Below are 21,488 nucleotides of genomic sequence, written 5' to 3' on the forward strand. Positions count from 1 at the left end.
GGAAATATACTTAATCCGCGGTTCTATACATATTCAGTATATAATTAATCAGAATAATACCTATATCCAATTTTTAATGTGATTATAACTAGTTATTATAACATCTAACAAACACCGTTGCCTAGCGACACGTATAATACATGTATAGTCTTACGTGACGTTACTTTTCTCGAGAATTGCGAATACCACATGTCGCAGAAACTTAATTCCTAAAAAGCTTAATTACTTTAAAATAACTTAATTTAAGTAATTAAATAAAAATAAACAACCTTAATCAATCATTGGTGACAACCTCATTTAAGCAGCCAAACGCCATAGTTTCTGAGCAAATGTTTCTTTTCCCAATGGGATGCATTAGGGACGCCACGACATGCGCCCGCTTTTAGTTCCTCTGGCAATGTAATTTAGTCTTCCGTACGTAGGTACAAGGTGTGATACGTAGGTGGTGAAGGTAACTTGATTGCGCAGTGGAGTCTAGTAGGCGCTGTCGGCATCAACAGCAGCAATTAGCATAAACCCAACTAACAAGGTGTATTCCCTGCCTAGCTTTACGGAGGTCACATAATAACTATACATATTATATTCGCTAAGTAATTTTTTTTTCTTTTGGGTCAACATTTTGTCTTGAGCACGATTTTGCTTGTTGGAGAACTCACACAACCGTTAAAATCCCGGTAAATATTTATTATAATACACCTAAGCTTACAGCTTTAGCTATAGGTACCAAAACAAGTGCAGATATATAAAATACACGTAATTTTCGTTACTGGCTTAAAAACGTATTTTATTCAAGCCTTTATTACTCTTCCTCTTCGTCTGATATTTCAGATTCTGAACTCCTTAAAGAACGGTGGCTAAGGGTGAAATTTTCCGAAAGGATACTAACTAAAATCCATTAATGTAGTTTACAAATTGGGTAGGTAAGGAAAGGTTTCTCAAATTGTAACTGTCTGAAAATAGAGCACGCCAAACTGATTCTTTCTACATTTTTCTACAAAATTTGCATTGTATGGACTTTGCATACAATGAAAATATACCTTTTATAAAGGATTTCTAATGTCGAAAGTTTCACCCTCAGATGATCTTAATTCATTTATTTATGCTATAGGATCAATTGCCAGAAAATTTTGGCAAAAAAACCTTTTGTAGTATTAGCTACTCATTCTATTATATTATAATAATAATAATATCAGCCCTGTATTATATACTTGCCCACTGCTGAGCACGGGCCTCCTCTACTACTGAGAGGGATTAGGCCTTAGTCTACCACGCTGGCCTAGTGCGGATTGGTAGACTTCACACACCTTCGGAATTCCTATAGAAAACTTCTCAGATGTGCAGGTTTTCTCACGATATTTTCCTTCACCGTTAAAGCGGACGATAAATTCACAAAGAATACACACATGATTTTAGAAAAATCAAAGGTGTGTGCCCTTGGGGATTTGAACCTGCGGACATTCGTCTTGGCAGTCCGTTCCACACCCAACTAGGCTATCGCCGCTTTTACTATACTATGATATTACTATAGGTAAATAGATTTGGTAAGTCTGTAAAGACAGATCAATCTCCCAACTTTGTCGGTATTCCCATATTCGGTCAATAATGATCTCGATGTAATAGAAACGGATATGCGCCGGAGAAAATATACACATTTAGGTAAATTAAAAACATCCACATAAAATCTTACTATAAAATCTTTATTAGATAAATTATTAACACGTTTTTTTTTCTTGACTATAACGACATAGAACTCTTAAATGTGACTTGTTTACAGACCATTTCAGTCAGAGTGATTTGAGATTTCGATTTCTTCTGAATCGGAACTCCTGACGTCACCTTCAACCTAAAACATCGAAACAATTTAATCCATACACGTACGAAAAGGTCCACTATTAATACAAGCAACCACTTATTTAAAAGGAAAACCTGTGGACTTTTTTTAAATATTTTTTTCGTTAAAATTTAAATTAAACCTCGGACCTCGATCCGTTTTTCGTAGGCACCTAATTTTTACTTTTTTTTAAGCGTTGTTAGTAGTAAAATATTCGCATGCAATTTCCCCCCACCTTTGCCTAACTAACTACTCATAATAAAAGTTATGGTATTAGCTATTAAATTTAACTCAATACCAAGCCACTTAAGAATTTCGGGATTTTTTTTTTAAAAGTGGTATTGCAAATATTTTGCTCCTGGTTGCGGAAACTTTAAAACTCTGCATCGGACATAAGTACACAAGCTACACCGGAACTTCTCTTTTCGGTAAGGACTTTCATGCGAACTATGGACGTAGCTTATTACGTCACGGGGGAGTAGGGGGAAGGAGGGAGAGCCCAAAAAAAAGGTCACATAGATTTCAAATAATTGATAAATAATATTTTTATAGGTCATGACTCATCTACGTAGTACATATATATCGATGATATACATAGGTCATTATATAGGTATGGTTTTGTATCATATGCCTCAACATCCTGGCGGGCAAATGCCCCGCCAACTACTAACGCCTAGCACACAAGCGCATCCGCAAGCAAACTTACTTCCTTCAATATAATCTAATAACAACCGTAAATATTGTCTTACGTTTATGTTTCTTACCTCGCCCGCTCTTACAGCTTTATATGCTATTTGTAATATATACCAAGTCCATATAAGGTGGAGGCCAAATAACATCCATAACATTGCTTTCAACACATAATACATGGTGGCTGTTTTAGCATATTCCGAAGAACTGAAAGAAGAGAGAACGTAATATCATATGGATTTCAAGCTTTTTCTCAGCTATAAAATTTAACATAATTATGTTTTATATAAAAATTGGTTTGTATAGATATAAAAAATAATGAGTCAAATAGATACTTTGCCAAACCGGTTTTCTTGCGGGTAAAGCTTAGCTTGGCTACAGTAAAGCCAGGAGAAACCGTTGCTTTTGCTTTCTTCCTTTCTTCTTAGACCTTTTTTCTTAGTTCATTAGTCTTATTTTGGTCTTAGCAAATTCTAATTACGATTCTGCTTAGTGATTCTATTTCTAGATACGTAAGTAAGTAATTTCTAATTAAACACTATAGAAATATAAAAGTTAAGCACGTTCGAATCAATACTCACATTGCAATAACATAGTTTGGATAAAAAATGATCCTCGTCCCAATCCAAACTGTTATGAACACTACAAACGTGCAATTGCATGCGTTTTGATATTTGGCGTACTTTAACGCCTTGCCGGCTTCTAAGGCGATATCTCCACAGTCGTGCAATACAAGGACCAGGGTGCCGATCCTATACATGCTGTTCGTCCAGCTGATAGACAGCAAAGATATGGCTGCAAAGTGATGAACATACATCTGCCAGGAGTCCTTGCGTTTGACAGCCCTAAACTGGAATATCAGTAGGTACCAGCAGTTGGCAGTTTGAAACATGTAATACCTTCTGATGTCATCTGTAACGCCCTGCAAGAGATGATAGTATTATTAAATAGGGTGTTTGACTGACTTTGTTTTATATTTTTATTAAATATTGACGTTAAACGAAATGGAATGCAGAGAGAATGATTAAAATTCGGTAAAAATTTAACGAGCTATAAGGCTTTAAATTTCGGTAGACGGGGAAGTGAAAAAACTAAAAATGAGATCATGGAGAATAATCTCACTACACGTATTCTGCACATGGAAATATTTTAAATATGAATAATAGATTTCGTAACAAATTTTAATGCAGTTTTCACAGAAGGGGTTCTTAATCGTACTATTTACTGGAAAGTATTTTATTAATGCATTCATAGGATGTATTATAGATACTAGCGCCCTGTTCCGGCTGCGCTTAGGTACAATTTACTCGATAGGTTTCTCGTTTACAAAAGTCCGCCTGTCTTGAATGGGTATTATTATTAATAACCAGTAGTGGCGGTCAGTTTTTAAAAAAATACGAAATAAAAGCTCGTCTCTACTACATGAAGGTAATTCATGTAAAAGTTGAAGGCACTTTTATTGTTACTAAGAATGAAGTAAATGTTACGACGCGAAAGTATAATAATTTTTTTTGCGTTCCTTTTTTTTTAAACGGTTTGACAAAATTATTACTTTTAGAGCGGATTACGTCGAATTACCTGATGCGGGTAGCCATTGAAACAATTGTCGAAGTTCCAAAACCATTCCTTATCCCAAAGAACATAAAGGCCGTAAAGAGTAACAAAAATGTAAAACACGAATTTCCAAATGCTCTCACAGAATTTAACCAATTGGGAAGGCTTGTTTGAGTTGCTGCGTAGACGCCACCACCTCTCCACTTGTCTCTCGGTCATGTCAACTTTCTTACTAAGCTTTGAGAACTGGAACATAGAACATAGAACAGAGTTTAGGGTGTTAATTTAAACGTGGTATCCAAAGGTAATGATTAGTTTCTATTATTTCTATTCAAGTTGTGCGTTATAGAGTTGTAGAGATAAGATGAACATGTTTAACGACCTCTTAGAATTGTACAATATCTTGTATAACCAGCCAGTTATTCTAATTTCTGTGCATATCTTCACCTTATAAATCAAATCTTTCTTCCGATTGCAGACTAAAAAATATAGTCTGCACTCGGAATATTCAAAATTACGGCTATAAAATAAAATACAGCAATAAAATAAATTACGGCAATAAAATAAAATAAAAAAATAATATTAAATTCGGCATATTCAAAAAAAGTGAAAGTTTACGCATAAAAAGCAGTGATATTTTAAATAATTTAATGATTACCTAATAAAAAGTCGTTGTGAATAAACCGAATGCTTAACATATCATAAAAAATAAAGAGGCATAGGTTGACACATATACGTTGATATAATTAGGTTTTCAAATACTTAAATAATCAAAATCAAATCATAATTTAAATGTCCGAATAAAATTCCAAATAATACATACATTAGCTTTTTTAGGCGACGCCAAAAATGCAGTTTCCAATATATCATTATGCAGGAGTTTCCTTACGTTTTTTTCTGGAATGTTTAGCAATCTACCTAGTGGGATAAAACAATACCTAAAAATGAATAAACAGGTTAATTATAAATGTGAAAAACATCGATTGAAAAATGTTATTTTATTAGACCATAATAACAGGTACTTTATGCACGGACTCTACATTTACAAAACGAATTATTTTTCCTCATTTAAAGAACATAGTAAGTATCTAGGCTCATCATTGGGCATCATGAGATTTAACATCTGTGTATAACTAATGCCTGAGAAAAGCGACTACAGTGCAGTTTCGCGTATCTACTTGATATTTTTTTAATTATGAAAGTATGAACGTTGTGTCATGTCAATGCAAAATTTCGGTTAGGCAAACATCTGCGAGTTACATTCTCCTAGGCTTGAAAACCTTGCTGAAGAATCTTGTTTTATGCAATATTATAATGAATAATAATAAATAAGCGCCGATAGACTTGTTGGAAGTGAAACGGGCTGTCGAGACGAATGTCCGCAGTTGCAAAACCGATGGATGCGAACCTCTGACGTTTCTAAAGTTATGTGAGTATTCTTTGTGAATGATCACTTGTTTTAACGGTGAAAGAAACATTTTGAGTCAACTTGCATACCTGAGAAGTTTTCTATAATGGTTTCTGTAATTTTAAGGGTATGTGATGTCTGCCAATCCGTATTAAGCCAGCGTGGTGGACTAAGGCCTAATTCCTCTCAGTAATAGAGGAGGCCCGTACCCAACAGTGGGACAGTTTGTATTATAGGACTGATATTATAATTTGATATCATCAATCCCGAACAAATCAGATGTGAAACCAAAAAACTGGCACAAACTTTTGTTTCCAGCTTATTAATATTTTGAATCGAGAATTTACGGTACACAGCCCAAGTACGCCACCCTGCCATGAGATCATTGAGGAAATTATATGATTTATACGAGGTAAATTTGTTGAAACGGACATGACGTTTTAATATAAGAATAAAAAGACCTTTAAAACAAACATTGACTCATGACTTCATTATCGCATTGCATTATCATTCAACAGATTTTACTAACTTATTTTCGGAATATAAAAATAAAATGTTAACAAATAGGTCTCTATACAAAGTATATACTAAACTAGTTTTTACTAGCATGATAACTATCGGCTTGAGTTGAGAGCCACTTACTTGGGCTCTAGGGCCATAGGGAGGCGTTACAGGGTCGAATTCGATGCATCTACTAACTTAACTTAGGTAATATCAATTAGAACTTATTGATTAATTAACATAGTTACCTTTAATTTCAAGTTTACTCACCTTTCCAACAGATATCTAACAAAAAATATCATCGCACCAAATGGCAACACATATAGAAAATCATTAAGTTCTGAATACACCACACTTTTTCCAGGAGCATTTGTAACATCACTCCAAGATACATTCGCCGGCAACCACACCGATTCAGTCCAAAACCATTCCGATATTCTTGACATTTTGCACGATACTGTGTTAAGTTCGACACTCTTTGTAAAAAAGTTGATGTTACGAAAGAAATATATTCGAGGATAACTTGTACTGGAGAATTGCCGAAAGCTTACAATACCTATTTACAGTCTATATTTTATTTAAGGATAGTGCCTGTTTTATTACACACGCCAGTTGTAATGTCAGACTGCAACTGTTGAAGCACGCGCTAAATATTAAACAATAACCCTGTAATCAGTGAAACACGCCAGATAATCAAGTCCAAAGATAAGAAATTGATATCGAAAAAAGCATAAATAATATAGATTAACTAATAAATTTATTAGTCATTTTACGAGTACGGTTTATATAATGGGAGGGTCTCATTAGGAGGCAGACAAGTTCATTAGAAGGTAAGACGTTATTCACGGTCATCTAGTGGTGAATCTTCATTTACTTCAATTTATTTGGATCATGTGTCAGCGATCTTGTTGATGTCTATCTTACCTATAGATCAGTTAAGTTGTGAGTGAAATTTAGAGAGAATTCTAGTGGTGTAGAATATGCAGATTTTAGAGTCGCATTGCAGACATAAACTACATTTTAATTTGTATAAATGTAAACAAGCTGATGTGATAATTTAATAATTTATGTAAGTTTGGTAATTAAAATTTAAATTAATTAAAATACAAATCGATTTCAACAGTTTTAATTTATTTTAAGAACTACTTACTTGGAAGTAAATAAAATTGTAAAAGATTAGTTTTAATTTTTAATGAAATAAGTAATAGTTATTACCATTTCACTACTAGTTAGTAGATTCGTACTTATTTTGAGTAAGTTTAAGATTTTTATGAGTTTTAAGATTTTTTTATTAAACCCTGATTCCCCCCCTTCATGTCTAAGGGTGGATTAAAATATTGCATTGTTAAAGCCTAGCCTTATAGGATGAATATGCGTGAGCATTTATTTATTTAAAAGCACAATATGTTAATCGGAAAATTCTGAGAATGACATTGAAATAACAAGGAAAAACAAACATGTCTAACAATACTAAAAATACATGCGTGATTCAACTTACTACAGCGACTCTAGTGAAGAATGTTTATTCTAAAATATCAAATCAAACACTATCACATATCAATGAATACTAAACACGATAGATAACGTTATCTACTATCTGGGTACTGAAGGACCTATATTCGATTTCTGGTATCCCATATCAGACTTGTTCAACAACCATTTCCTACGTTATGAAATTGAATAAAAAATAGTTATTGAATGAAATCGAACTGTCGCGAATGTTCCGTTTCTATTTAGGCAACCTCGAGATGGATTCCTAAATCAATGAGTATATTTATTACGAAATTATTTTACCTATGTAGGTAGGTAGGTACTGGGATATTTGAATAAAAAATATTATGTAAAATTAATTATTCTAATCACCATAGGGTTGTAAAACAGTCATTGATCTTTGTAAGTTGTACATAAGTTTTACACAGACACTACACTACAAAACGGGTATCAATAAGTGGTATAATAGTAAAATAAAATAGCAAGTCACTTCAAACAGAACAGCACTAAATCACTAAATAGTCACTATTCAGAACAGTTGTAGAAGAACAAGTAAGAATGTTATTTTATTACAAACATCCCAATTGCACCTTAAACACAAGCGGCCACTTCACAATATGCAAATTGACTTCGGCCGGTGCTGACAATTGAGATGCAACTTTTTCTTATTGAGTATAATGTTATAAAGGAACCTGTTATTTAAATATGCACGAGAATAACTTACTTTAGCGTAATATACAATTTTGCAACGGTACAAATTAATTTATTTAAGATTATTTTTAGCAGACTAGCTCGGTCACGTAATTGTATTGGGTGCGGGCATCGAGTGCGAGGTACAACTTTTGCTCTGAGGTCTCTAGTCGGACTTGGGTAAGGGTATAATGGATTTTTATTCCCAGGTTGGACAAAACCTGGCTGTCGAACCAGTCGTGATAATTAATCTAATTCCGTTCTGCTACGTATTCAAAAAAATATTGGTTTGGCGCCAAATTGGAGTGGCCCGAGTGGATAAAGGCAGGTGGAAGAGACTATTAATTATAATTCCAACTACAAAGAAAAACATAATAAGTATTTTTCCCACTTTTAGGTTTAGGCCTGCCAGAGTTACATCTCTATGTAACATTATTCCTATTCTAGTAAGGGGGCCGTAGATAGTACGCCTTTCTAAAATCATCTTAGTATGGCCCTCGAGTAGAAAAACCTAACATCACACTCCCAGAAATCGAACCCGCACGCACGCACCCAATACAAGTCAGCTGTCGAGGCCATTGGAATTTTTAGGTACTTAAGTAATATTTAAATTTTAACCCTCTATTAATAAATCTTTTTTCTTTCTTTCTTTCTTCTTTCTTCTATGCTACCTAATAATGTATGTGCCCTATGGTTCTTGGAACCGTTCTATAATAGCCACTTATTGCATACTCACTTATGCTTGATTCAATCGTGATGGCTGCACATTCTGCTTTTTACCAACTCAGCTCTGATAAGTAGTAACCTAAGTAATGCATTTTTATATGCTGTGATTATAAACAATAAACATCGGTCCAAAAAAAAATACGCATGCCTCCTTTTTTGAAATGATATCTTTATCCATTTCCAGATGGAGTCGAGTTATGAGCAAATGCAGCAGTAGACATTTCTTTATCGAGGCAATAAATATTTCTTATTAAGCTTCAAGTATTATTGCTATGGACCGATAACTAATACAAAAATATTTATTAATACAGGGATATAAGTCCGTTACTAGGGGTATAGGAATATATTAATTCTTAGAGAAATTATTTTCAATTTGTTTTTTCAAAATTTTTATTCCCTTAGTTCTGATTTCTATGGGGGGCTTAGCTTAGCTTAGGACGTAACTGGTGCCGTTCAGAAATAATATTCAAAAGACTAATTTTAAACTATAAATATTTATTAGCCATAAAAAACATTATAAATCTCGTAATCTAAAAATAAAAACAACTATTTTGAGTCATGAGTCTTAAAAACAATAACGAAAGTAAAAGTTCTTGAAAGTTGATTTTTGCAGCTGTCTCGTGTCAAAATCCGAGATTTCCCTTTGTCACTTTTTTTTGGGAACTGCCTCGGTTATCACCAGGGTTACCCTGCTTACGGTGTACAAGCGATCCCCCGGCTTAGCAACCATGGCAGTCCCAATGGAGATTTTGTGGGTCCTACCGCTATCACCGAGGGTGCCAGCGGTCGGTACGCTGGCAACCCGCAGCTATTTGGTCATGGGGCCCGGGAGGAAGAAGAGAGGGGATAGAGGGAAGAAAGAGAAGAGGAAAGAGTAGGAGTTTGTTAGGATGGTTGGAAGGGAGAGGTAGGGGAGATGTTCGCGAACCCTTATAGGCCTTAATATGTATTTGGCAACCAAGAGGTAAACACATTACACTATGTGCCTAGACTTCCCCCGTGCATGGGCGTGCATTCGGAGTCAAGACTCCCTTTCTCACTTAGATTGTCGTTGAAGTGCTAGTGGATACCTATGTCTGGCCTAATGGAAATTATACTGTAGTACCTTAGGACATGTCCAAAGGTGATCCTTTAAGAATATCCTAATCTACCCCATGTACGTTCTGCAATATTTTAGATTCCTAACAAATAAACATGATGTTAGTTTTAAAAGTAATCTAATGTCATGATACCCACTCAGAACAATTAAACAAATCATTTATAAACTATTTTAGGTTAAATAAACTTACATTTTCAACCAAAAAAACTTAGAGAAAGCTCGCAATCAGAAACTGAATATGAATAAATTTTACAACTGCCGTTTTGTTAAATGCCGTTTGATAATATCTAATGCGTGATGGTGTTGTGTATAGAAATAATTAATAGTTTAGGTATTAGGTATATTCCTTTGTCCCAGTCTACCTTGTTATAAGCTGTGTCCTTCTCCCCTGCATATAAAACAAAGAAATGCAACTTCGTCGACATTTCTGTGACACTCCTTTATCAACATAAAGGTGGGTCATGAAAATAAACCCAACCGATTAAATTTATGACAGTTGTAAGAAAATAATAATCGACAGTTGAAAGGCTAAATGAACGAAATTTTTTTGGGCCACTAAGTTTCATACATGTTTAAAATCAGAGCATTTTTTCAAGTTTTTTAACATACTTAAAATTTTTCTAAAATGAATGTCGCTTAAATCAATTTGCCTTTCAACCGTATAATTATGAAAAGTGTTGTATGTAACATACATATAGTAGTTTATACGCAAGCAATAATAGAGTTTTTGACTCATTTTTGTTTTTTACTTTATAAAATATTTAAGTTATATAAATTCTAAGACAGGCAGAGTCATTGATATCCGGTATGATTCAAGAAGTTACAAGCCTTTGAAATTCGGTAGACCGGGGAACTCACACCTTACCTAAGTGTCTCTTGACATGTCGATATGACGTCATCGCAAATCACAATGTATGAAAGAAAGAGATGGAGCGATATCCTGACTACACACCGACTTCTGCACGTAGCAATATTTCAAATATGAATGACTCCTTCATTTTTTAACCAATTTTAATACTGTTTTCACAGAATTTACACACAAAGTTTACATCTGCGCCGACGACACACTACAAACACAACTAAAACGCGCAGTAAGTAAGCGTATCACTTTAACATCGTAAATGTGCGCGTTGAACATGCGATAAGACGACATATATATTAAAAAGCGCATTGTCAGCATGTGTAACATACGCCGTATACATAGTTTTTATCTGAGTATTCGTTCGAAGAACGGTTCAGGTTTTCGCATGGCATGTGCTGCCCCACAACAGTATCAATGAAATATGAACGTTGACATTATCAGTGTAAGTAATAAAATAATTAAGCATTATAAACCACTCAACTAGATTTCCTCGCATTCACGCTTCATAGAACGTAGTGTCTTAACTCTTATATCAAATTTTATTTAGTACCTACTTCTTGACTTCTATATCACCAATCATCTTTCAAAATTGCGTGTTAATACTTTTATTGAATCTCTAGCCTCTGAAAGTCACCTTTTTGTAGTAATTACAATACCGTTGATAAGGGCGTTGCACCGCATCCGTACGTCAACTCGTGTGATTATAAAGTAATTAAAAAATATAGATGCAGTCGTCTGATTACACATTCGGGTACTTAGTGCTGATGTAGATAGTACAGATGATAAATTACGTAATTTGGTATAGGTATTGTACTGTATTGTAACAGCCCACAATATCTCAATGTAGGCCAAAGGCCTCACCAAGATCCTTCCTTGAATCACAATCCTGCGCTATAATGAACCAATTATTTTTAAATGATTTCAGTTCGTCCTGCCATCTCTTCTTTGGTCTACCTCGACAACTACGAGCATTGTCAGGGCTCCACAAAGTAGCAGTCTTGGCCCAAAACTCGTCAGGCATATGACAGTAAACAATTTGTTATAGATAATACTAAATATATAAACAGCACATACCTGCCGCCATGTGTAGTGATTGTCTAGATTAAAATTAAAAAAAGCTTAATCATTATTTTCAAGCATAAATTGCCGATTCACAGTGTTAATTTAAAATATTATGAATAAAAAATAAAGATACGGCGGCGGCTCCGTTTACATGCGTTGTACAAATAAAAATTTAGAGCTGCAGTACGCGTAATGAGAGTAAAATCATAAGGAGAGTTGGTATATTCAAATTAAATGTACTAGGTACTTACCACATACGATTAAAATTTATTTAAAAAAATAAATAAATAAATGTTTCTAAAGTAGGGTATTTAATTAGTTTTTTCGATTACACTAAATTACCGAAATCAATTTAACAAATATATATAATAATAATTGATGGAGGGTGTTAGTAGCAAAGAACAGAAAAGATATTATGGCGATGTCATCGGGCATTACGGTGAGAACGAAATAGGTACTGCCTGAAACTAAAATGCATTGCTGTCTCACTCAAACACTTGTAATATATTTTCAAATGGTTTTTCTCGTGTTATTTATAAAATACTGCCCACATCAAACATGGGAATGTATGCGGAGTTTAAACAGCAAATCCTTAATGATTTCAGACACATCGATAATTTGTGATATAAAGTAATGTACGCATTAAGTAAGTACCACCAGTTTCTCCTCAATTCCCCAACTCGTCGGCCATAATGGATTGAATATTCGAATAAGGGTAATATAATGCAAACAAAAAGTACACATACGTTTTATTTTGCATTCATTTATTTAACAATTGTGAAAGTAAAAAAAAAGAAAAACAATTTTAAAATAAAAAAATATATTATTTTACAACGTTCGCGACAGAGATCATCGTATGAACATAATCGATTCATAACATATAGAATTTGTTACACATGTATATTCTATGGTTAAATAAAATGAGAAAGTATAAAAAAGTTATTCTCATGACAATTGAAATTATTATTTGCAATTATGTTGGTGTTTACATAAGGATATCGCTCAAGGAGGAGTAGCCCTGTGTGGTGTGTAACATCAAACTCCTGTTTCGTTTCAATTTAATTTTACGTTTGATCATTGAGTCAATCTGATGGCCTGATTTATTTGTTATGACTTTTATCGCCAATGTTTCAGTGGATAGAATACTCACGAAGTACAAACAAAGGATTTTTATGAAACTGTTTGTGCTCAATGACCAATGATTTGAATCGATTTCATTTTTTATAAATAACAAACAATGCACGCGTTGCCAATAATTTGCGTCACTACTGCATCTGCCTGAGCGAACCCGAATCATTGCTATTTTACTACGCTCATGTAAGCCCATGGGGCCTATTCCATCTACGAGGGTATATCCGTCTTTTAGCAATGACGGACGTTCAATACAACTTTGATGGCCGGATAGATACATAGGGGATTTTTTACTCTCCTATCTAAACAGCTATCGATTCCTTCGAATAAAATGCCCCTAATTGCAAAAAAGACGGAAATACCCCCGTAGACGGAATAGGGCCCACGGCCCTTATAATGTACGGACAAACTACATCGAACATCGTTAATTTACCTTAATGTAATTAAAGTTCTTTGCATAACAATTTCTATATTATGTGATACACACGGACTCGTCTTAAACATCTACAATAAAAGATGAATAAAAGGCACCAAATTATCCTAATACGTGAATTACTCGAAAATTTATGTAATTTAATGTTATTTTACGTCATACTAAATAAATCTGTAATCGTAAATGGTCTCATACTTTTAAAAGAAGTATAACTCAACTCGATTAGAAGATGGCCTAGACTTTTCAGATGAAAGGAAAGTATTTGTATATAAAATTAATTTTGTAATAAAATATATTTTTACGGAACAACATAATATTTCATAACACAAAACACACCGTACACACGGGTTAACTATTATAAGGTAACATAATAGTAACACAACCAGGGCAAAGATTTTCTCGAAATAATATATTGATTAAAATTCTCATAGAGCTAAAGAGAATCGAATAAAAACGCTACACGATTTCGAGACTATACTTTTCGAGAAAATATATGCGTACTTTTAAACATAGAAACTTAACGCGTAAGACTTTTAAACCTAGAGATAAATTGACATGGTTTATTTTGAAGAATAAAATATTATGGTAAGTATTATGGATGTAATTCCATATTCAATTGCCACTGAAATATTATTATAATGAATTCCTATGTTTATGAATTAAAGACATTGAAATGAAACAATTTTTCGGATTTTATGGCGTTTTTTTTATATTATGATTTTCTCTCGACGCGCGACGTTTCGGAGTGCATAGTCAAGATCATAGTAAGAGCCCCCCCCCCCCCCTCATATAAAAAAAGCGCGATAAAATCTGAAAAATAGTTTCATTTCATTGTCATTATTATTACAAAATTTAAAGAAACAAACATTGTTCACTAAAAGGTCAACAAAACGAAAAAGGTTGTTCGATAAATTAAAATTGCGATTTTACAATAACTATGTTACGTCATTAATTATAGCTAATATATTTAGGGGAAAATCGTAGTCTCAAGACTACCTGTACAGTATAACTTACTATTTACTTATTTAATATAAGGCGGACCCTCCAAAGTGTTACTTAGTGCAACAATATATAATATAAAACAAAAGGCTAACTAGTAATCCATATTGCACCTTTAAATATATCGTACTATCAGCAAATTCATCGCTGGCTCACTATGACAAGGTCCCGTGTTAATAATTGAAATAATTTTTTGACTATTGTTGACATGACCGCGAACCATAAGTCTTCAAAACTTCGGGAGGAAATTATAATATAATCCGCGATAAAATTCGAAAAATAGATTTATTTTAATGTCTAAAATTAGCGGAATCATACATCATTGTCGTACGTTAATTTTAATTATGCAAAAATGAGATTTTAAATATGTTGGTGAAAATTATAAAAAAATATTCTTCGTTCTACCTTTATTAATCTTTAGAGATTATTGGAAATTTTCATTGAGAAATACTAAGAATAATGTAATAAATTCAATTTGTACATCAAATATGACATCAAACCTTGTCAAAGTGAGCCAACGATATAAATACATAATTATGCTTTACCAACATTTTTACTAATATATATTGATCATTAAATTTATTCCACGAGTAAAATAAGTTGTGTAAATAATTGAACAACTATTGTTGGTTCTGCGACCCTTTTTACTTTAATTGGCTATAATTAAAAAATGTTAAGTGGTAGGATATTAAATTAATACATAGTTAAATACATATGTAGCACCAAATAAATATAAAATTAATAATTTTCTTGAACTAAGTAACACGAACAGAGCCATCGCATTGCAAGCTCCTATAAGCATCTTTGGGTATAAATTGAACATTATAAGCTATTATAATAAATATATTATTTACTTCAAACGTGCGATACATATACTATGTCGACTGATATGAAATGTTTGATCGTTCTCAATTAACATTATTATAATTTTAATAAACAATTTATATGCGAATAACTCGGACTAAATTACTATAAACGAAACTATAACGCAGCAATCAAAACCACATCATCGATTTTTGGTGAACATAAAGATTACCATAGACAATATTTATGTCGGATATATTATAACTGGATTTGATATGTTTCAATTTACCATAATATATAAATTCAAAACAATTATCGACTTTCTTCGTGTACAGCAAACGCGTGCAAATCTTCATAAACAGCATATTTACTGCAAATTGAACTATAGGTATCAAGCTTTACATTTGAAATTAAATAGGAAAACAACGGGCACAGACGCCTAGGGAAATGCGGTTGATTTGAGTTTTGTTGCGTAGAAAATAAAGTTCATACTCGCGGTAACGAAGAGTGCCTTTGAACCTCATGGTATACTTTGAAATTGCAATTTAGTATTATTGAATGTATTAAATAGCAAAATAATTTCTCAGTTATTCGCATAACACGTACAAATGTAGAGATATACAACAACACACAAACGTACGATAAAACTCGCATTTGTTAACACGGTGTACAAAACCTTTAACACATAATAACTGGTCCTTTTCTCTTTGTATTTTATGTCGTTGACGTATCAAATCCGCGGATCTTCATTGTGTTCCTTGTTTTACCATAGACATGTGAGAATAAACAATATTTATCCAATATTAGGATAGATCGCGAAAACAGACCAAAAAAATAAATATTAAAATTATTTAATTTCCACTGTATCTTATGCTAAACCGATTTGATACAAATGAACATCGACAACGACATAAATATTAAACAAAAAAAAATGAACCAAATAACACTTACGGTGTCAACAATTATAGATATATTCAAAATTTCTGGTAAGTTACTTACATCCGATTTAATTTTAAACTAATTGTGACGAACTAGATGCTAAACGTAGATACTAATAAATTATAGTGATTGACTAAACAGCTTTTAAGTAGAAGTGTGGAGCTATTGAATGAAACAAAAAAAAATATTATTGCTTGCTTATTCAAGGGAATTTTGCTAAGGTAGAACATCCACGCGACTGGTGTTAATAAAAAAAAACTATAGACAAGCGCTACTATATATAGAGTATCGTGCGGGAAATATACAAATATTTTTATTCCGTGACTACAAATCCTTCCAGCTGCATTTAAAAATGTCAAACAATTTGGATCAATACGCGCGTTCTCAAACTGTATTTTATGCTAAAAGCATATGGTATATGCAGAAAATAAATATATTGAAACATTATTGTATATTACCGTTTAATTAAGTAAACGGGACCTCCTACAAATTCAGTAAGTGACCAAATTTTCTAAGGAGTCGATACTACAATGCACGTAAAATAACATAAATTAAATACTGTCACGATTCTCTTCTAAAAACCACGCGAAAGATCCAAAATATTTAATTTCTACATCTAAACGTTCATAAGTATTTTCGGACTTATATTACTTATTAAACTTTCCAGTGTAAATAAAATAATACTTTTGGATTGAGACTTATTAATTAATGTACTTTGTGACATCGCGGGAACGAATCTATGTATTATAATACGTCATCGACAATTATGGTCCCCAAATAATTTGTGTACTTGGCATTTGTGTAGTGAATAAAGGTTTTAAATAACTATCAAAAAGGAGGAAGTTAAGACATACAACTTGTTGATTGAATATTCTCTTCACGGATTACAATAAACGATACCAATGGCTTACTTCAGATCAATGGTAAACATGAATCAATCATATAAGGCTTCGATAAATATGACAAACAATTTTTATTCTGATTGATATATTTTATAGTGGATCAAGTAGCGATTGGAGTTATTTATTGACATCAGCCATAAGAAAAGAGCTAGAAACTTTACTCTCACACTATACTCTTCCCAGCCGTCTCTAGTTTCATTGATAAAGGAACTTTAATTTTTATAACATAGAATACATTTTACAATCTAAAGCATACATAGCCTATTAGTGCGCGTCCTTAAGTAATTTTAGGTTTGGTCGAACAAATTTTCAAACACATAAAAGTATGATTATGACATAAAGTTACACACTGTTTGATAACTCACTTAACGAGGAACATTATACAATAACTTATGTTAATTAATCGATACATTGTATCGTGTAATTTAAGTAATATTTTAATAATAATTAAAATGGTAAAATTTTTAATAACAAGCCAAAGGAATTAACTTTGTATATTCCATATAGTATTGGTAATAATTTTAGATTAATAAATATTATTAGCCTCATGTTTTGTGCACCTACTAACGCATTTATAAATTTAAAAACAAATAAAAATATTGTCACCCATTGTAAAATTTGCGCCCACATAAATAATTCCAGGAACCAATAAGATTACCCAAATCACTATTATACTAAAAAAAAACAATATATTATGGCAATGAAATTAGGAAAAACTTTGGTCAGCATATCTAGCAAAAATACAACCAATTTTAATAAGGAAAATACACTCACGTGGATCAACACTACCATTAACAAAAACGTGTAATACTTACAAGAAGTTTTGTCGAAAAAGGATAGATGTGTCGCTATATCTATGAACGGCAACACGAGAGAACTTACTCATACCCTAAGTACTCATTAATACTTCAAAATAAAAACTATGTTTATCGAACACATCGAAATGCAAATATCGATAAATGCACATCAGCAATTATCGACAACTTTTATCGACACAACTATCTTTTGATATGTCGATTATTTAAAGCGTTTTACTGTCATAGTTTAAATATTATAGAATAGAACCGTTTCATAAGAAATTAATGATACAATGTACTCATTATCCAACTATCAAAATCGATAGTTTAGAGGAAAAAAAACATAATCGCACCATTTACGCAAACGGACATACCCATTCCAGGTATACCTTACATTGGCAATTAAATAATGTGATTCAAGACAATTTTCTATTAAAAGTTATTTTTGTGGCGATATTTGAGTATTCAAGTTTACGGAATAATTGATATCATATTTTACTCTAACAAACCATTAACGAGCATTCGAGGCAAATAACTATTTAACTGCCAATGTAAACATTACAAAAAACCCGACTTAACTATCTTATACTAGAGAAGGAATTAAGGCTGAGAAATATTGAAAGTCACTAATGGCGTGGCCACACGTCGTCTTAACTGACGATTGGAAATGCAATAAGCTTTTCACTCGCATCGAGCACCGTGATATCAAGAACGCGTTGAAGAAAAGCTCTTTAGAAATACCGTATTCATTCGTCTCCAAATTTGTTCAGAGAATATTCTGCGACGTTTTTATCTCGTTAGTACGTTTACTGCGGTTCACTTAATCCTTTTTTTTAGTATGGGACGCAACACGAATGCGACACACACACATAACTGATGTCTTCCTATCTAAGACTGTCTCACTCATTCGCATCGTGCCACCAAACGCCTGTGCGAGACAAACAATTTCGTGAGTGGCGGCCACATTCGATAGTTTATTGTTTTGGTACCGCAGTCAATATATTTATTGTTGTTGGAAATATCGATAAAAGTATCGATATTACCGAGTTATAGATTCGATGTGGCCTCGCTGTCGTACCGGCCGCCGCGTCGCGTTGTAATAGTCGCTGAGACTAGTGGTGGAAGGGAATTGGTCGGGCAGGCGACCCGCCCGCCAACTGCGCTCGGTTCCTATGTCTCCCTGCAAACAAATATCGTCAATATAAATTTTAATGTACTTGACGATGTAATGAAAAACCTAGTCATGCAAATCTATAGATAAGCTAAATTTATTAATTTCGTAAAATGACTACAATGCATTTTGGCATTGTATTTTTGTTTTCTTCCAGAGGGCTTGCAAGCGATTCAGTGTAGGCATGTGACAGCTATCAAACACTCACAATATTTTTAAAGAAGCGAGTTTTCAATGCTACTACTATTAACCAAATATCGATCATACTTTTTGTTACAACGCAGTTTCGAACGCGGCTTTTCATATTAAAACCATTACATCGCTTCACCTGAACCATGGAAGCCAAGCAAAGGTATTCGAGTGGTTTTTGATCCTTCGGCTATATCACTAACCGCACGAAACGCAACAGCAATGCCGTTACTCCAGCTATTTGAGTATATGTAAGTACAAATATAAATGGTAACAATTGACATCAACTGACACGTCCGTGGTCAACTATAATTGTACGTAAAAAATGTGTCAATAACTCTATGTCAATGTCATATTAATATTTTCATTTAAATTCGTAGAGGAGTTCAAAGTACCAACTGTCAGACAATTGAAAGTTAATTCACATCACTCAATATTTATTGACAGACCACACTGTAGTATATTTTGTTATGAGTTATAATGATGCGATAGCGATGATTTGTAGTGTTATAAGCAATAATTACTTAAACAATTAATTCCCACACAATCGTGCATAATGCAGGCACTGGCGTGACAAAGCGCTGTTAGAACTATTCCATGAAACTGACAAAGGACTTATTTTTTAAGTTATTAATCGAGACCATAAAATTATATCGTCACTGATTTTTTGTATAATTATACAATTAGCAGCATGAGTTCTAATTTCAAATTGTAGTAAAACGCTTACCTGGACCGACCCAAGTGATTATCTATACCATTTTCAACAAAACAAAAACCAAATGCAATCCAACCTATTTCAAAATAATATATATTAACAAACGTCCCACGACTTGCCATCACACCATATACAATAAGGATAATTGTTAGTGGATATATAATATAAAATGTTGATATACCCGCCTGGGTAGGTACCACCGCAATGTCTATTTCTGCCGCTAAGCAGCAGTGTGTAGCCATGGTTGTGTTCCGGTTTGAAGGACATTGTAGCCAATGCAAGTACTGGACATAATGAGACTTAACATCTCATGTCTCAGGATGGCGAGCGGAGTGGAACACCAAACTATTCTTTGTAATTCAAGGTGTTGGTTGGTATTTTTTCTATTGTTTATGGGCGGTCGTATCGCTTACCATCAGACGAACGGCAAGTCCACAATAAAAAAAATAACAAAAAAACCTGTCCTGTATAACATATCGACCTACCTCTAAATTCGGGCTTCGTTTACCGCTAAAAGGGTAAACTATATGTAACCGGTATATTGACTCAATATAAAGTGTTGTAATAGATCAGTTTTTATTTAATTTATTCCTTGCATATAGTACAGCGTTTCTTGTCGATAAAGCAGTATGCTGCAGTATGAGTGTTATGTGCAAATGATCAGCTACGAAACAACTTACTTCTTACTTTTGACGCGGTTAGGCGTGCTGTGGTTAGATTGATGCGAACTGTCACTTAGCTCAGAACTAGAACTCCTGATGTCGCCTTCCATCTGGAATTAATGTAACACAATGTGTTAATATAAAATTTTTGCTCATTACACACTCATTTGGAGGACAAAAATATATTATAATGTAATCAGCGCTTTAACGCGAAATATGATGATGTTGATACGATGATGTTCGGACATATATTAAATTATTTCTACAATTATAAACATATCTAAAGTGATATTCAGATAACTAAGAAAAACTTTCATTTGATAAGATACTCTTATGTTTTTATTAATTAGTAGTTCTGTGCGAATCATTCTTATTTATAACAACACCACTACTACCGGAATACTTTCAACGACGTGCAACTCCAATATCGGATGGTCCTTCGAGCCGGATCAATATACAAAAATGTGAAAATCGTTTCCAAAACCAATAATTTTAATATACTACGGATTATAAGTTTGTAAATAAAGGAATAATAATGGTTAAATTTATCTTTTGAAAGATTACCTGCCCAACGCTGATGGCCTTGTAAGCGACCTGCCCTATGAGCCACGTCCAGACCATATGCAGCGCCAGCAGCAGACACAGCAGCGAGTTGAAGATGTAGTACGCGGGGAACATCGGCAAGAGCATCGGCGCACGCACCGACGTACTGGAATTAAGGATTGTAGAAAAAATATGGATTCAAGTAAAAAAAAATGCTGTAATTAAATGTATTAAAAGTATTCGTAATATATTTATTATTCTGTGGAGAAATGTTTGTTATTTTATAATT

At 33.3% G+C, this 21,488-nt stretch overlaps 2 protein-coding genes and 1 long non-coding RNA gene across 8 annotated transcripts in view; 1 reads left to right on the plus strand and 2 right to left on the minus strand.

Annotated features, from left to right (window-relative positions):
• Window positions 1–1,676: 1,676 nt before the first annotated feature.
• On the minus strand, window positions 1,677–11,014 carry LOC115441319 (ceramide synthase 5). 4 transcript variants are annotated; one of them, XM_030166059.2, is made up of 7 exons: window positions 10,856–11,014; window positions 6,255–6,441; window positions 4,899–5,013; window positions 4,100–4,321; window positions 3,103–3,443; window positions 2,596–2,728; window positions 1,677–1,843 (listed from the first exon to the last, which is right to left on the minus strand). In XM_030166059.2, exons 1-7 carry the CDS (start codon window positions 10,887–10,889, stop codon window positions 1,781–1,783), a joined length of 1,095 nt encoding a protein of 364 aa, XP_030021919.1. In that variant the 5' UTR covers window positions 10,890–11,014; the 3' UTR covers window positions 1,677–1,780. The 4 variants fall into 4 exon arrangements, with proteins under 4 accessions (XP_030021919.1, XP_030021923.1, XP_030021920.1 ...); XM_030166063.2 differs by having other exon boundaries at window positions 6,255–6,615; window positions 10,856–10,989; XM_030166060.2 differs by having other exon boundaries at window positions 6,255–6,650; window positions 10,856–10,989.
• Window positions 11,015–11,120: 106 nt separating this feature from the next.
• LOC115441321 lies at window positions 11,121–21,351 on the plus strand. The gene is made up of 3 exons (XR_003938459.2): window positions 11,121–11,294; window positions 11,778–11,879; window positions 21,216–21,351. It is a non-coding gene; the product is annotated as an uncharacterized LOC115441321 (long non-coding RNA).
• Window positions 12,658–21,488, minus strand: part of LOC115441317 (ceramide synthase 5) — a 28,897-nt gene continuing 20,066 nt past the window's right edge. For 2 of the 3 annotated variants that reach the window (XM_030166055.2, XM_030166056.2), the window contains 3 exons: window positions 21,221–21,365; window positions 20,682–20,766; window positions 12,658–19,099 (listed from right to left, as the gene is read on the minus strand). In XM_030166055.2, the coding sequence (XP_030021915.1) occupies window positions 19,032–19,099; window positions 20,682–20,766; window positions 21,221–21,365 (298 nt within the window). In that variant the 3' untranslated portion in view covers window positions 12,658–19,031. Of the gene's footprint in view, window positions 19,100–20,674; window positions 20,767–21,220; window positions 21,366–21,488 lie in introns of all 3 variants that reach the window. The other variant, XM_030166057.2, reaches the window with a different exon arrangement.

Source organism: Manduca sexta, chromosome 9 (assembly GCF_014839805.1).
Source record: "Manduca sexta isolate Smith_Timp_Sample1 chromosome 9, JHU_Msex_v1.0, whole genome shotgun sequence".
Taxonomy (NCBI): Eukaryota; Metazoa; Arthropoda; class Insecta; order Lepidoptera; family Sphingidae; genus Manduca; species Manduca sexta.